Genomic DNA, 16,499 nt, shown 5'->3' on the forward strand with positions numbered 1-16,499 from the left:
CTATGGCATCAGTGGATTAGGAACCAAAAAATACCTTAATCTTGGGGCCACATTCCTCATCCTATCATTTGGAGGTTTCTACAAGATTTTATATCTATTAATCTTAAATAAATAAACCAATAAAGAAATTACATTCTAGTAAAAAAGTTGTATAGTTCCTTGATTATATTATTATTAAAATATTATTTAACTCTATACTACCTAATTTGGTGATTGCATCAAATTAATTATCAAATAAATCTATACTCATATTTATCAAATATATCTCTTTAGGCTGGGCTTCTTTGCTCACCTGCAACTGCCTACTAGATCTTTTGAATTAAACTTCCCACAAATAACAAAACACATTTCTAAGATGAACTCATTTCCCTGTTCCCAAAACCATTCATTTTTTCTTCTTGTTATTGCCCAAAGTGCCTAATCAAAAGGCTATTCTTAAATACAAGATAAATGTTTTCTTTAAATGGCATTTTGGTATTTGTAATAGGTTCCAGAAAGGTACAAGTCTTGTTAATAAAATACAATAGCTAATATTTATATAGCTCCTATTATGTACCACTTATATGCTAAGCTGTTTTAAAATATTGTTTCTTTTGATCTTCACAACAACCCTTAGAGTTTGATACTTTTATTATTTCCATGTAATAAATGAGGAAAGTGAGGCAAACAAGGGTTAAGTGACCTGCCCAAGGGCACAGAGCTACTAAGACTCTGAGAAATATTTTAAACTCAGTACTTTCCAACTCCAGGTTCTAATCTCTATCCATTATGTCACCTAACATTTTAAAAAGGCTTAAAAAGCCACATGAGAAAGGCCAAGCATATGAAAAACTCAAACTTCCCAGATTTTGAGAAACAATTGAATACAAAAATCATAAACTTATTCTATTAGTATTTAGGTTTGTGTATAGTGGAGCAATGGCACACATACCCCTACCTGTTGATTTCCTGGACTTAATTCCCTCAATATGGATTAAATGCTTAGATATAGGTATGGTTCAGTGAATTGATATTAATAAACAGACACTTATTAAGTGCTTTCTATATGCCAGGCACTGTGCTAAATGGAATGGAATTCCTTCTAACTAGAGCTTCTTTCTCTGTCACTCCCTCTTTATATATATATATATATATATATATATATATATATATATATTTTACATATATGTTCATAATGCAATATTCAAACCTGCCTATTCTAAAATACCCAGATATTCATGATGTGTGTATTCACATACATGTATACACATCAATGCACACATATATTATATGTATGTATAAAGACTATATCTAGCTACTCAAAAAAGCATAGCCTATGGGCAATGAGTTGTGCCCATAATGAATAAAAGGAGCTTGGGTTACATTGTATTTGAGAAATTATTCTGTACTTCCAATGATCCAAAGATTCTCTGTGACATGAAAGACCACTTTTTTTAACTTAGGTAGTATGGCAAGAGCATAATAAGTCTTTGACCAGAAACAGTTGAATTCAAATCATGCCGAAGCCACTGACTAGCTTTGTGACCCCTAACCACTGCCTGCCTCAGTTTCCTCATCTGAAAAAGTGGAGAAAATGATAGCAACTAATTTGCAGGAATGTGAGGATTCATTGAATTAAGTAAAGCTCTTTTTAAACTCAAAATCTCTATATAAATGCTGACTGAGGAACAGTATTTTTTAGTGTTGGCACATGGTTCTGCTCATGGCACTCAATGATTTCCAAAGAATAAAAATTGTAAGATGATCTAATGGAATGTAGAAAGCATTATAGTGACTGTAATTAATCTGTCTACATATTGTAAGTGATGACTTCCATGGCAGAAGTGGCTTAAACGTCACCCTTGATGTGTATGATCAGAAAAGGAAGCAGATCAGGCATGTTTCAGGATGAAAGAGTAACAAATTAATGGCCTGAATGTCACACTGCTATTCATAAAATATTGAAAAGGCCTTAGAGAAATCCCCCAGAGCATTGCATGAATCAACTATAAAATATTTATGGCAGAACAAGAAGGATCACACAAGATGAGAATACATGGAAGACTTGTGATCACTACTAGCAGAGGAATTGTCTACATCAATATCCTCAATCTGTTGAAGAATTAAAGTCTATCTGTTTAATCAGCCAGATTTAAGCATAGAAGTACTGTCAGGGCTTAGTCCAGGAAAATTTAGGGATCCTTCATTGTGTAAAAGTCATATTAGTGTAAAAATTAAAATTAAATCTCAATAATGAAATATTATATTTTAGGAGATTTATTAATGAACATTAGAAAATAGAGGAATAAAAGGGATACAAAAACAAAAACAAACAAAAAAACACAGGCCCATGGCTGTTCAAAATCCCTGCGCTTACCACCACTATGCTTGCAACATCAAGCCAAAGAGAGGCCAGTACCCTCCAAGACACTGCCTAATATCCCCTGTCTACAGGAAGTACTCAATGACAGGAAGTCTTTGGGCTCCTGGGAAGTGTAGTTCTTTTTTAGGATAACAGATTTTCAATTATACATTAGACAGAGGTTCTTTATCCATAATTCTAATTTTTAAATACCTTCATTTTAAAAGCATTCATGAAGGCAGGAACCCGCCCCCCCCTTTTGTGATAGACTTTAAGTGGCCATCTAGTTTCTAGTTTCTTTTACAAATCTCATCAAGTCTTTCTGAGGTTATATTTGCTTGTTTGAATTCTTGTGTACTTTTAATTATTGAATTGTTATAACCTGTAAGAGCACTGTGGCTCATTTGAGCAGTGTGATTTTCAGTCCCTAAAGTATTAGTGCTTTCGTTTGAATAGAACACAGTATAATAGCTCATAGATGTTTAATTTTTCTATTTTGCTTTCAAGAAGATCTAGATGATTAGCCTTATTGTGAGGTCATTATAAACTAAAGTTCTACAAAATAGTTTATCTACTGGATTAGAGACCCTGAATGATTAATCATGAGTGCTTAATCTTTTCCAGAAGCCCACACAGACATTGAAACTCTTGTTATCTTTTTTCTTTTTCTTTTTTGAACTGAGACTGTTTGTTCTAATAAGGGATGAGTTTAGAACTATTATTATAATTCCAAAGGCATTAAATGTATCCCAGGGGAAACTATAACTTATTTTTGTTGTTTCAGGAGCCCAACATATTTTTATCTGTTACATCTCATTGGATACCTGGAAATGCTTTGTCTGACCCCTAGCAGCTTTCCCTGTGTATTACAGGGATCCCTCAAGATATTTTGTGTATCTGATTTTTATTCATGATCCCAGAGGGGATTTTCTAGTTTAACATAATTTTCTTAATGAAGGATGAGGGGGTGACTTCCTGCTGACCCCAGATTCCTAAATCTAATGTTCTAAGGGAACATTTCTTGTTTTATGCCTACTTACCTTTAAGATCAAACATAAAATCCTTTATTTGCAATATAAAGCTCTTTATAACTTGTCCTCCTTCTATTTTTCCAATATTCTTACATTCCATTGCCTTTTGTATATTCTAAACATACTGCCCTATTTTCTATCCTCATATAATACATTTCATCTCCCAACTCTGGGTGTTTCTTTACTTTTGGGAAATGAGCTTCCTCACTTCTACCTCTTAGAAAGACTAGTTTCCTTCACGTCTCAGTTAAATATAATTTTATACATTAAAATCTTTCCAAACATCTCTAAGGTCTAATGCCTACCACCTTAAATGATATATCTTGAATATAGGCTTATAATTATTTAACATACTTACCTATGTATATGCTATTTCTCCCAAGAAAATATAAGTTTCTTGAGAGAAAGCAATATTTTATTTTGCTTTTTTGTTACCATGACCTAGTATAGTTCCTGGAAGATAGGCATGACAATTTTATTTTTGGTGGGGGAGGATATGTGTTTACAGACTAAGCTCACTAAAATCAAGGACGAGAAACAGAATCTGATATGATGAACAACATTTGCATTTTGTTCATGGGCAGGGTTTCCTCATGTTCTCTGCCTCATCATATGGGACACCACAGTTGTCATTTGACTTGCCATTTATTGCATACTTGGCTTGAGTGATCACTCTTGATGTTGTTTTTCCCTAAGGTAGACTCTTACTATTTGTGAACTTATTTATTTATTCTGTATATAAAGAGAGACTTAATCTCCTCCACTTATATCAGTGATTTTAGTTTCATGAAAGAATTTTTTTAAAAAGCACTTTGGGAGATTTATGGAGGGGAAAAAAATCACTTTATGCCCAGAAGATTTTTTTATCTATATTTATATCAACATCTATGTTAAGGAAATGTATATTGAAGAAAACTGCCTTGGGGATAGCTAGCATTCTAACTTTGCCATTGTAGCCTAGGGAGATTCTGGTTGTTTGGTTTTCTATAAATTACCCATGGGGCTAGGGCCATTAACAAAGGATTCTTGGCAAAGCAAATGATTAGATTCTATTAAAGGGAATGATATTGCTTCCACTCCTTTGAGAGTCATAATGATCTTTTTGCTGTAAGGAATGGAGGCAGAGCCAAATTTGTGCTCAGTGTAAGAGGATCAAAAGAATCCTTTTCCTGTTAATGACCTCTTTTCCCCCATTCAGACTTTTGAGAGTCAAGAGACAAGGATCTCTGAGCTACTGTGCTTGGATAAATTGTGAAAAATTCCATGGAAATGTGAAAATCCTTTGAAATCTCAGATTTTCTGAAGTACACCATCTACTTTGACTCATATTTGTCACCATTGTGGTGAGGCAGGAGGAAGAATTCCTTTAACTTTTGAAGGAGAGGATGAAAGGGAATCTCCTTCACTCAACAGAACATCTGAGAGGAAGAAATTGGGCATGTAGAATGATATAATTATGACTATTAATGCATGGAAATAGGAGAACTTACAGTGTTCCTTTTTCACTAACCTTTATATACATTAAAAACCTTTGTGATTGGGAGAGAAGGAAGGGAATAAACATTTATATTCAGGAACTATGCAAGAGCTTTAAATACAACCTGCATGCATATATGGATATATAATTTGACCCTTTTAACCTTGGGAGACAGGTACTATTATTATTACCATTTTATAGAAGAGAAAACTGAATTAAAATGAGTTTAAGTGACTGAGCAGGGTCACACAGCAAGAAAGTATTTAATTACATTTACATGTCTAAATTACCCTGAAAGGAAAGATGGCCAGAGCCAAGATATAATAGTAAAAGATTTCATATTTTTAATGTCTTATCCCATATTTTGGGAGTCAGAAAAACAGAGGTCTAAATAATTTCTGAGTGGAATGCCAAAGTCATGCCACTCTCTGGCAGGATAAGTTTATGTTTGGGCTCATGCACAAAGATTTAAGTAGTTATCTGCCTGTTCATGTGTATCAAAGGAATGAAAGAAACCTCTTACAATATCTTGAATTCAGAACACCACCTTGAACTCATATATTGCTCTCAGAATCCATTTAAATCTATTGATTAGATTTTTAACAGCAAGAGCAAAGCACAAGTTTTACTCCTGGAAAATAACCTACATATTTATATTTCATGGATCTGCTAATGTACATTGTAAAGGTGACAAGATTTTGACAAGGTGAGAGGAAAAAATATAATATCCTAAAAGGAGAACATAATTTGAGCAAATATTCATAATGACAAAGAAGAAGGTATATTTGTGGTGTGATGAGTATTGTCATCTGATCTGTCAAGAGCAAATGGTACCTCATGGGATGTAGTAGTCAATGAGATTAGAAATAACAGATTGAATTAGATTTTGGAAATTCTTAAATGTCAGGCAAAGGCTTTGAATTTTATTTAAAAAGGCAAAACTGAGTTATTGTTGGCTTTGTAACATAGAATGTGACATGCTTAGCGTATCAGAGTAATAATCTGGCATTAGAATATGTGAATTATTATGAATTATGTATTATATGATGTAATATAGAATAGAAATTATATATGTTTGCCTCTTTGGTCAGTATTCTTAGGTCAGTTGAGAGGCTTTAACCTCCTGTCCTGGGGTAATGAGTGGCAAAAGTCAGAAAGAGATATATTCAAGATAGCAGAGTGAGGGCAGCAGCCCAGGTCTGAGTGCCTGTAGGGAGTTAGAAAGCATAAGGAGAGGGCATCATTTTTCATTTGTTGGCATGGAAAGACACTGGCACTAGAGGCAGCCATGGAGGCCAGTAAAGAGATCAGTGGACCTGGAGACAGATGTACCAGAGTCCAGATATAACCTCAGACACTTGGTATCTGTGTGATCTTTAACAAGTTCTCTGAGTCAGTTTGCTCATCAGTCAGATGAGGAGTAGCACCTAACTTCCTGAGTTGTCATGAGGATGACATGAGATAATATACATATATAACTTTGCAAGGCTGCAAATACATTCATATTAAATATTGTTTTTATACAAAAATACTTTTAATGTTTTACACTCAGATGTGCTAGGATGTCTTTAGAAAAAATAAGGGAATCAGTAAAATAAATTTATTTGAGGGGATGATAAATTCCAGTTTGGGTACTGAGATTAGGTTAAAATTTTTGCAGGGACATCTAGGTAAAATGCTTCTTAATCTTTGGAATTATGGGACTGAAACGTGGGGGAGAGATAATGACAAGATATAAGTCAGAGTTATCAGCAAGACAAAATAAAAGAAATAATAAAGTTAAATGAGAGACAGATAGAGAGAATAGTGTTGAAAATAGCATTAGGGAATAGAAAAATATATATCAGGTAAGGAAGTTAGGTTAATGAGGAAACAGCAGAATGAGAAAACAACATGGCAAGAAAGAAAGATGGGGTTTAAAGGAGAGGAGGGATCAACCATGATGTATAATGCAGAGATAATTGGTGTGTAGAATCAAGAATATATATTCAGTTCAACAGTAATAGGAGAGTCGAAACATAATGGACTAAGTAGCAAATGACTTCTAAGGAAATGGAAGTCACTGGTATGAGGACTGGTAAAATGAAGGAGAGAGAAAACATTCGAATTCGAGGGTGTAAGAAGACTGAGGGAAGATTATTTTAGACTGAGTGAGACCTCAGTATAATTACTGTTGGAAGAAGAAGGATTTAATGGCCAAAGAGAGGTTGAAAAGATTGCAGAGAAATGAATACTTAGTGAAGCTGTTTCCTACCAAGTATTCATAGTGAAAAAAAAAAGAGGAAAGCAGGTGAAAGAAATCAAAACAGGAAACAATCCAAATTATTGCTTGTTATTTTACTTGGCTCCAAGATGTTTATATATATCTGCATATATATATATATATATATGTCGGTCTGTATATACATAGTCAAATTATTTTTTCAATTCTGTTTTGTTTAGGCTAAATCGATTAATATTGCATTTGTATACACAAACACTCTAAAACACATGCATGTATACACATAACTAATAGCAATAGAAAAGTGGCCAAAAACATGTAGAATGCTTGGGTGTGTTTGAGTGACAAAACATCTGGGCCAGGGACACATAGGGCTAATCTGGAAGCTTAACTCAATAACCAGTGGATCAAAAAAAGGAAGTTGTTGGTAGTCGACTCAGAATTATTACATCTGTAATCAAGCCAGTTAAACGAAAGGAGACAAGGGAAGATTAGGGCTGAGTTGGAGCAGAGCTTGAAACATCTGGTAAGAAATTGTTTTCTGAGGTCTCAGGGCTCACTTGTTTTGAACCATGCTTGGTGTGGTTAACCAAGGGTTGACTATACTTTCATGGAAGCAGGAGATTCCTAGTTCAATTTTTTTTCCCCGGGGAAAATTTTTTTTGGTGCTTCTAACCTTCTGTAAGCCAGTCTTAAAGGAGCAACAGTAACAAAAGCAAAAAGTTAAATAAAAAATCTTTACTTCTTTTTGGATTATAATAATGAATAATGACATTCATTTGTTACCAAATTGTATAGTATCAGTGACTGAGAGTTAAGGTTATAGCAGGAGGTTTTTATAGTCATCAAAATTAATTATTAAACATGTTCCTTATTCCTATCATATGACAAAATGGCACCCATTTATTCCTTTAATTATTGCATTTTTATTAATTATTAATTATTGCATAATTATTTAATTATTGCTATTTAAAAATCTGATTTGGGAAATATTTCCTCTCCAAAACTTTTCTTTAACCACAACAACAAAATAGTCTTATAATAAAAATTAAGCCGATCAAATAATTAAAAAAAGAGAGAAAGGATTATGGTTAAGTTAGGGAGGTTAGAATAAAAGTTAAAGCAACTTGCAATGTAATTTATTGTGCCTTTCACAATCTTGCTCTAATTTGTATGAGATATTTTGAAATAGAATTAAATATTCATGGAGAAGTTTGGGGCCATTAAAGAAATTCTATAATTTTCCATAAAAATCAAATTAGGAATTATTCTGACATTTTGCTATTTTTCATTCCTATAATTTTTTATTACATAAAGTTCCTGTTAATTGCTTATATGCTTTGTGTTTTAGTTTTCTTCAAATAAAACAAATTCTTCAAAATTACCAGAACTTAAATAAGTAATATTGAAAAGACATTTGATACATACCAAAAAATTGAGGACAGAAACTGTGATTTGCCTGTTTCCATATGCTAGAAAATGGGAAAAATAGGAAATGTTCATATTTATGTGAACATTAATCAGAGAGGTGGCAGGAGACAGTGGCTAGAAAGTCAGATCTGAGTTCAAATGCCATCTCTGACATGTATTGATTATGTGACCCTAAATAAACTGATTAAATTCCAAGTGTCCCTAGGTTCCTTTCTAAGACTACAAATTGCATATTAATTGTTGCCCAATTGACAGAAGGAATTATACCATTGGTGGGTTTTGATAGCAATGAAAGCATAGATCCAAGAGTTGCCACCACTTTTATCATCATCCCTCTAAAAAAGGAATCTGTGGGTAGCTAGACACTCTATTAGAAGATCAGTACGAATACACAGAAATGTCTCATTTATCTGGCTATCTGATCACCATCACCAACAGGAAGACTGATGGTTTTACCAATGTAGGGATTTTCCAGGATGTCAGCTTCTCCTTGATTGTAACTTGTCTATAATGTGTAGACTTGCAATTGCCTGTTCAAGGTCACATAATATGTCAGAAATGAGAAATCAATACAGTTCTTCCTTCCTGAAATAATAGCATTATGTCACTAGTGTCTTTGTGGTACAAAAAGCTTTTATTTTATTTTATGACTATTTACTGAAGACTAAATTTAAACAATCTTATTTATTTATTTTAAACCCTTACCTTCCATCTTGGAATCAATACTGTGTATTGGCTCCAAGGCAGAAGAGTGGCAAGGGCTAAGCAATGGGGGTCAAGTGACTTCAGTGTCACACAACTGGGAAGTGTCTGAGACCAGATAAACAGTATTATTTAAAAGAATGATGGAGTCTATTTTATTTAAATGCATCTCAAGATCTTTACAAGCATCTGTTTTGTTACAAAGTATTTTCCCATATGCAAGTTTTCATCTATGAATGCACATTTTCTTAAATTTCTTTGTCCTGAAATTCACCATAGATGGTAGGCTCAGGGGAAATACCTCGCCTTTCCTAGATGGGAACTTATCCTTTGAGGTGTGAAGGTTTCCATTTTTAAAATCATATTGTTTTTTTCTTCTATATCAATGAGTGGAGAGAAGAAAAAAGACGTAAAAATAATCAGTATATTACATATATTATATATGTATGTATACCCAAATGCATATATATATATATATATATAATATTCACTCTAGATAATTTTATATGACTCTTTAGGCTTATCTGCATAGGCATATGTATAGGCATGCATATAAGCATATATGCATATGGATATACATACATATCTGTACACGATTATATATTGCATACAAATATACAATGTTTATTAATGTGTGCAACTATTCTCCTGGTGAAAATTCCCTTCACTGATGTAGATTGGCAACTCATATATAACTTTCAAGGGAGAGATTTGTACATTTTCCCCAGATATTTTGTGAGCTTTTCTATGCTTATATAATCATGCATAAGAGAGTGCAGTTGAAACCTGGACTTTCTTTCGCCATGGCTGTCACTGTAAATATCTATATCACAATCTGTCTGTCTGTCTGTCAATCTGTCCATCTATGCATGTGTATAGACATGCATAGACACATACACCATAGAGAAAGAAAGAAGGGAGAAGGAAGGAGTAGTATGGCCTAACTGGGTGAATATTGGGATTAGAATCAGGAAGACTGAGACAATGGTACTAGAGCATAAGCACAGATCTCTGGCTCTCTGATGCTGGGGCAACTCTTTAAGACTGTTGTTTATAGATAGGATGTAATCAGGATCAGTAAAAGGATTTCCCACCTCGGGAGTTCACATTCTGATTAATTCCAAATCCTTTACATATTGACATATTTGTATGCATGGATGTACACATGGTTCTGCCTCTATCACTGTGTCCAAAGATCTTTATTTATATCTATAGCTATCAATCCTTTGAGGATTGCACATGGCGGTGGGCTCCTAGGGTAATTAGTATGATATGCCATTGATAGAAGGCAGTGTGGTATTCAGGTATTTTTCTCTTCATATACTGTGACTTTTGGATATTTTGTCACATTCTATCTCCTTTCTAGTAGTTATAAGAGGAGGAAGAAGAGGGGAAAGAAGGGAATTTTTCACTATTTTTCCTCCTTCACTCTTATTTAATCCCCCATTGTTAGCTGCTCTGGTAAAAACTTTCATTGGTGAAACATGTGGATTGAAATGATTTTTTTGGATTAATCATGAATTTTGTTCACCATTATTACACATAACTGAAAATTAGCTCTACAAGAAATCCCTGATTTTAACTGAATACATACATGGTGGTGTGTACCGAGGGTGATTAATGTAGTATGCAATCCAAGAGGTGAATCCCCAGTAAAAGGCACATCCCTATAATGAAAACACAAATAAATTGGAAATATAATTAAATACAACATTTGAAATTATACTATCATATTATTACTTTCAGACATATAATTGCAAACTTTTCCTGGAGACATGGAGACACAGCTACATTCTTTTGAAAAGTACTATATGTTTACTTGATTGCAAATAGTGATCAGGATTTTAGCTCCCAGGCTTCCAATAAGATACCACAGTGCCATCTATCATGAGACTTTAGAATATTCAGAGAAAAGTCTACCTACTATCTATTGTTATTCCTATTTGTATTAAATCATATTTATAAAGGACATTCAAAAGATGCTTTTTTTTCGCTTATCTGCCCATGTAACTTTATAAATATTGTTTCTCTTTTTTGTTCAGTTTTGTTTTGTTGTGTATTCAGAGATAGAACTTGTCAGTATCTTTCTTTCTTGGAGCCTGTGAACATTGTATAGCTGTCCAAATATATAATGCAAACCTAGAATGATATCTCGTCTAAGTAATGATATATGTTACTCTGCTAGAGATGTGTTAGTAATAAATCTTTTTAGGTTTGTGAATATATCAGTAAAGAGTATCTAGTTTCTAAGGAAAAAAGACAGTTTCTTCCTATTAAATTCTGCAGATATCCTAAAATGCACAGTGTTATTTTTTCTTTTAATAAACAAAAGAAAACAAAAATAAAATTGTGAAGAGTGTTTGTTCCCACCTTTATCAAATTTTTCAGAGGTGTGTGTTCTCCAGAAAGCTTATGAACAAATAATGTTTCTAGAAGATAACGGGCATAGTGTAAACAATGGCAGAAACAGGCCAAGCTGGAAAGAAAATGAGAAAAAAAAATTAAGATGTATGAAGATCTTACTTTCATGCTTCTTTTATATTCTGATTTACTTTGCATATAACACATCTTTTCAGTCCATTACAGTCTCCTGTCATTTGAAAAGCCTTAGTTCTCAGGAACCATAACTTGAAGTATAGTGGCAGTCTTGTTTAACAAGTTATTCTTTCTAAAATTTCCTAGATGAGAAAAACATAATAAATTTTATAGCAGTCATTGCATCTGTTACACTGCAACCTAGTTGATATACCCAGGCATAAATTAGTTAGGACACAGCTGTCTCAGTGCTAGCTATCAATATGAGAACTGCAAATGTGTGTATATCAAAAGGCCTCAAGTTTTGAATAGACAACCTCGATGCCTAAAAAATCTTGAGAACACATTCAGGATGCATTTGACATTTGATAATGTTCAGAATAGCTTCTGAAATGGTTTGTTTGGCCTTTAGCAAGGGCCACTGATGGAGGGAGGAAGAGGAGTTTGCCTTTCATTTCCTATGAAGTCAGTTACCTTTGTTTTGTTCTTTACCTTATTAATTCATTGTGACAGCAGCCAGGATTTTCAGTGGTTCTGTTACACTGGACTAGAGTGACAGTCTCAGTATTTATTAGATTGATTTTCTTGAGGATGGTGGAAATATAATGAGTACTTCTGATTTGCCTCCTAATGAAGAAGAGACTGCCTTTCTCACTGAGGAGGCATTTACTTTGGGGGACGGAATTGAAAAGGTATCTAACCTGTAAAGTTTCTAATACTTTCATCAATATTCTGGCATCAAAGAATAAATACTTAATTCAGTAAGAAAATTATGTAGTAACTTTATTGTATTTAAAAGATGAATCATTTGTCTTCCACTGGGAATTTATTTTATTAAAGGATGCTATTGATTTCTTGTGTAATATTGCTGCTGATTTTATGTAAATATCATCAAGGGAGCAAAATGTTTTCAAGATCATTGGATTTCAGTGTACATCTTCCTATTTGTATGACCCTGAACACAACTTCTCTGCAGTTCAACATTCTTATCTTTAAAATGAGGGACCCACACTAAATGATCTGGAATTCTCTTTTCTCTGCTTATCTTATTTACCCGCTCTTCTCTTCTTCCCATTTCCATTCAAATATATTGGTGTTCTGAATTGTTCTCCAAGTACTTTTTTATCTGTCCTGTAGTTCTTTCCTGTCCTTGTAAGGAGGTATTTATTTTAGTCATTTGATTGATATTGGATGGAATTTTCCTTTCACCAAATTCTAACTGGTCTTTAACTCTGAACTAGGTTCCAGATCATGAAAACACCAACTCTTTGTTTTGTTTCCTGGATCACAGATAGCCTAACAGTAAGCTAGGTAGATGGGTATTTCAAGAATGATTGACTACCTTTAGTGCTATAGTTCCTGCTCCTCTTTTTTTTCTTCTTAGAGGAGATGCCCATATCTAAGAAGACAAATAATTGAGAAAAAAGAAACAAAAAACAAAAATTCAGAAAGCCTATTATTTCTATGAGGGAAAGGGAGGAGAAGAATGAGGATAGAGGACATTTCAGGAAATGTAGATGGGAATAACCAGTATAGATGTAGCAACTATTATTCCCTCAGGTCAAAAATATAAGAATGGAAGTAATATCAGATAAAATTTGAAAGGCACATAGGAATTTAATGGAAGAATGTTAAGACCCAAGCTAAGGAGATTGTATTTTTAATTTTATAGGTAATATGGTGCCCCTGAATATTTCAAGCAGAAACAGGTGGTATGATTGGATATTTGAAAAGATTATTCTAGACACAGTATGATGAGTGGCTCCCTGTAAAGTCCTACTTTATGGAACACAGGTGTCTCAGGGTTCTCAAAGTCTATGCTATTGGAATACCTGTAACATAGTACTTTCTACCACCTTGGAAATCCTGTGAATATGGATTCAGCAATAACATGTCTGCTTTCAAAAGACAAGTCTAACTAACTATAAAGAGAATCATAAGAAGAATGACAAGTGGTACAGTGAAAAGTAAGTTTACAGAAAGCTTGAAGAGCAACATATTTAAGTATTTATATTTTAAGAGAATATTTAAGGATAAAACTAGAAGGATTACAAAAACATGAAAATGGAAATGATCTTTAAAGTGTATTGTAATAAGTTTTTCTTTCCTAACATTCTGAAAGCAGTCACCACTTTTGCTATCTATTTTCAAATCCCTGATGTATGCAGGAGTAAGTTTCTAGAAATGTCACTTAAGAAACTAACATGAGAAAATAATTTGAACTAAATACATTTTAAAAGAGCGTATCTTCATAGCTGCAGTCTTTGTGGTGGCAAAAAAATTGGAAAATGGGGGGATGCCCTTCAGTTGGGGAATGGTTGAACAAATTGTGGTATATGTTGGTGATGGAATGTTATTGTGCCCAAAGAAATAATAAACTGCAGGAGTTCCATAGGAACTGGAACAACCTCCAAGTAATGATGCAAAGTGAGAGGAGCAGAACCAGAACTCTGTACACAGAGACTGATATACTGGCATAATCAAATGTAATGGACTTCTCTACTAGCAGTAATGCAATGATCCAGAACAGATTGAAAGGTCAATGAGAATCCATATTCAGAGGAAAAATTGTGGGAGTAGAAACACAGAAGAAAAACAACTGTTTGTTTACATGGGTCGATGGGGATATGATTGAGGATGTAGACTCATGTTTTGATTAAGGACACATGTAATACCCAGTGGAATTGTGTGTCAGCTATAAGGGGGGGGAAGGAGTGGGAAAGAATATGATTCTTATAACCAAGGGAAAATGTTCTAAATAGACTAATTAAAGTTTTCCCAAAAAAAGAACATATCTATATAAGGGGTAGAAGAAAAGCAATACACTAGTCATTTGTTGAAAATTTATTTGGCCATGTCAACTCAAAAAATAGAGGAAATATAAAATGTTTCTCAGTTTCTTGTGTTCCCATAGGGATTGTACCATAATGGTAGAAAAGGGTACCAATAATTATATAGTGTCTAGATAAATTTATACACATTAACTTAAATATTGATAATCTAAGCCTGAGATTCTTGACTAATGACTGAAAAAGTATCATACTGCAGAAGGTTATGAATTATATCAATCTAGACATGCTTATTAGAAATCAAAGAGAGATTGATTCTAAATGACAGGATGATACAAATGTAATCGGAGAGGAAAATAAAAAGAAGTGAATAAGTTGGTTTTATAATTAGCACAAACACCATTTCGTTGAACAGAAGATGAATTTGTACTCATCAACATAACTTTTAAAAGATAATTATGAAATAATTAGTACTTACATTCCCATGCACCATTAGTTGTCACAAGGGATAAGGATATATTGAATTTCAAAAAAAACATTAAGGAAAAATCATAGGAGAATAAGGTTAAATTGTTTACATTACTATATGGGATGATAATACATGCAATTCCCAAGAAATTTATCATTATTGTGGTGTTTAGAAGGAGTCTACATTGATGAAAAGCATAGTTATGATTGTAAAAGGGAATTCTTAAACCTTTTGTTATAATTTAACTGGGGACCTGGAGGTCCTTTTACCACAGAGATGTGTAGGGGTTAACAACCCACGGTGATAGGAAATAGAAACCATAGAGACAGGAAGGGGGAACTATAGAGACAGGAAGTGAGGTAGGAGGAGGTTATGAAAGGGGCTGAGGGTGGGTTGATTGGCCTGTCAGTTGCTGACAATTATGGGGGTCAGTGGTGGGGGTTGGTGACTAGTTGGTGGTTGAGAGATATGTGTGTGTGTGTGTGTGTGTGTGTGTGTGTGTGTGTGTGTGTGTGTGTGTGTGTATAGTATGCCTGATGAGCTGAGCTGAAGGGTGATCAGCTGGACTTTTTCTAACAGCAGTTATTAGCGGCAGTTATAGGCAGTTATAGATAGATTATAGGCATTTTAAAGTAGTAAATGAAATTAAATGTTAAAAGTTGCTAGAAGTTTTCTATTCTATGGCTTAAAGTGATAATATTAATTTAGAACTCTATTATATTCTCATTAAAACTTAAATTATTAAAAGCTACTCTCTTATTTTGTCAAAATCCCCATTTTAACCATTACATGAGTTAATTATGTTGTTTTATTGTTCAGTCATTTTCAGTTGTGTACAACTTTCCATGAAAACATTAGAAGTTTTCTTGGCAAAGATTTGCCCATTTTTCTCTAGCTTATTTTATAGATGAGTAAACTGAAGCAAACAGGGTTAAATGACTTTCACAGAGGTACAAAACTAGTAAGTCTGAGATCAGTTCTGAAGTCTTCCTTACTATATCACTCTATTCTTTGTGCCACCTAACTCCCCAGGTTATACTGGGATGATCACCCAATAAGAAAAGAAAAATGCAAAACAGGGATTTACTGGGAGAAGAGGGAAAGAGAAGGAAGAATGAGGGAAATTATCTGATAGGGAAAGTGCATACAAGGAAGAATTTTTACATTTGAGAGAAAAATGAGGTTTATTTCTGGAACTTGACTCTGATCTGAATTGGTTTAAAGGGAGAGGAATATATACATATACACAAAATAAGTGAGGAACAGAAATCCATCTTACCCAACTGGGAAGTTAAAGGCGAGGGAGTAAAAGGAGAAAGAAAAGGTAATAAGAAGGAGAGCAGATTATGGGAGGCAAACATGTTTGGGAGCAAAACATGCTTTTGAGAAGGGACAGGGTTTTCTCCTGGGCCTTGATTTCCCTCCTCTGATTCTGTCTCTTTTCTTCATTTTTTATTCCTCCCCCTGACCAGACTCTGTCTCTGTCTCTCTCCTTCTCTCTGT

General features: G+C 33.9%; 1 protein-coding gene across 2 annotated transcripts in view; it reads right to left on the reverse strand.

The window, feature by feature from the left end:
- TECRL (trans-2,3-enoyl-CoA reductase like) overlaps nucleotides 1-16,499 on the reverse strand; it is a 143,709-nt gene that overhangs the window by 7,116 nt on the left and 120,094 nt on the right. For both annotated transcript variants that reach the window (XM_001368254.5, XM_056802679.1), the window contains 3 exons: nucleotides 11,574-11,679; nucleotides 10,798-10,870; nucleotides 8,499-8,542 (listed from right to left, as the gene is read on the reverse strand). In XM_001368254.5, the coding sequence (XP_001368291.2) occupies nucleotides 8,499-8,542; nucleotides 10,798-10,870; nucleotides 11,574-11,679 (223 nt within the window). The remainder of the gene's footprint in view (nucleotides 1-8,498; nucleotides 8,543-10,797; nucleotides 10,871-11,573; nucleotides 11,680-16,499) is intronic.

This window comes from Monodelphis domestica, chromosome 6 (genome assembly GCF_027887165.1).
Source record: "Monodelphis domestica isolate mMonDom1 chromosome 6, mMonDom1.pri, whole genome shotgun sequence".
Lineage (NCBI taxonomy): Eukaryota > Metazoa > Chordata > Mammalia > Didelphimorphia > Didelphidae > Monodelphis > Monodelphis domestica.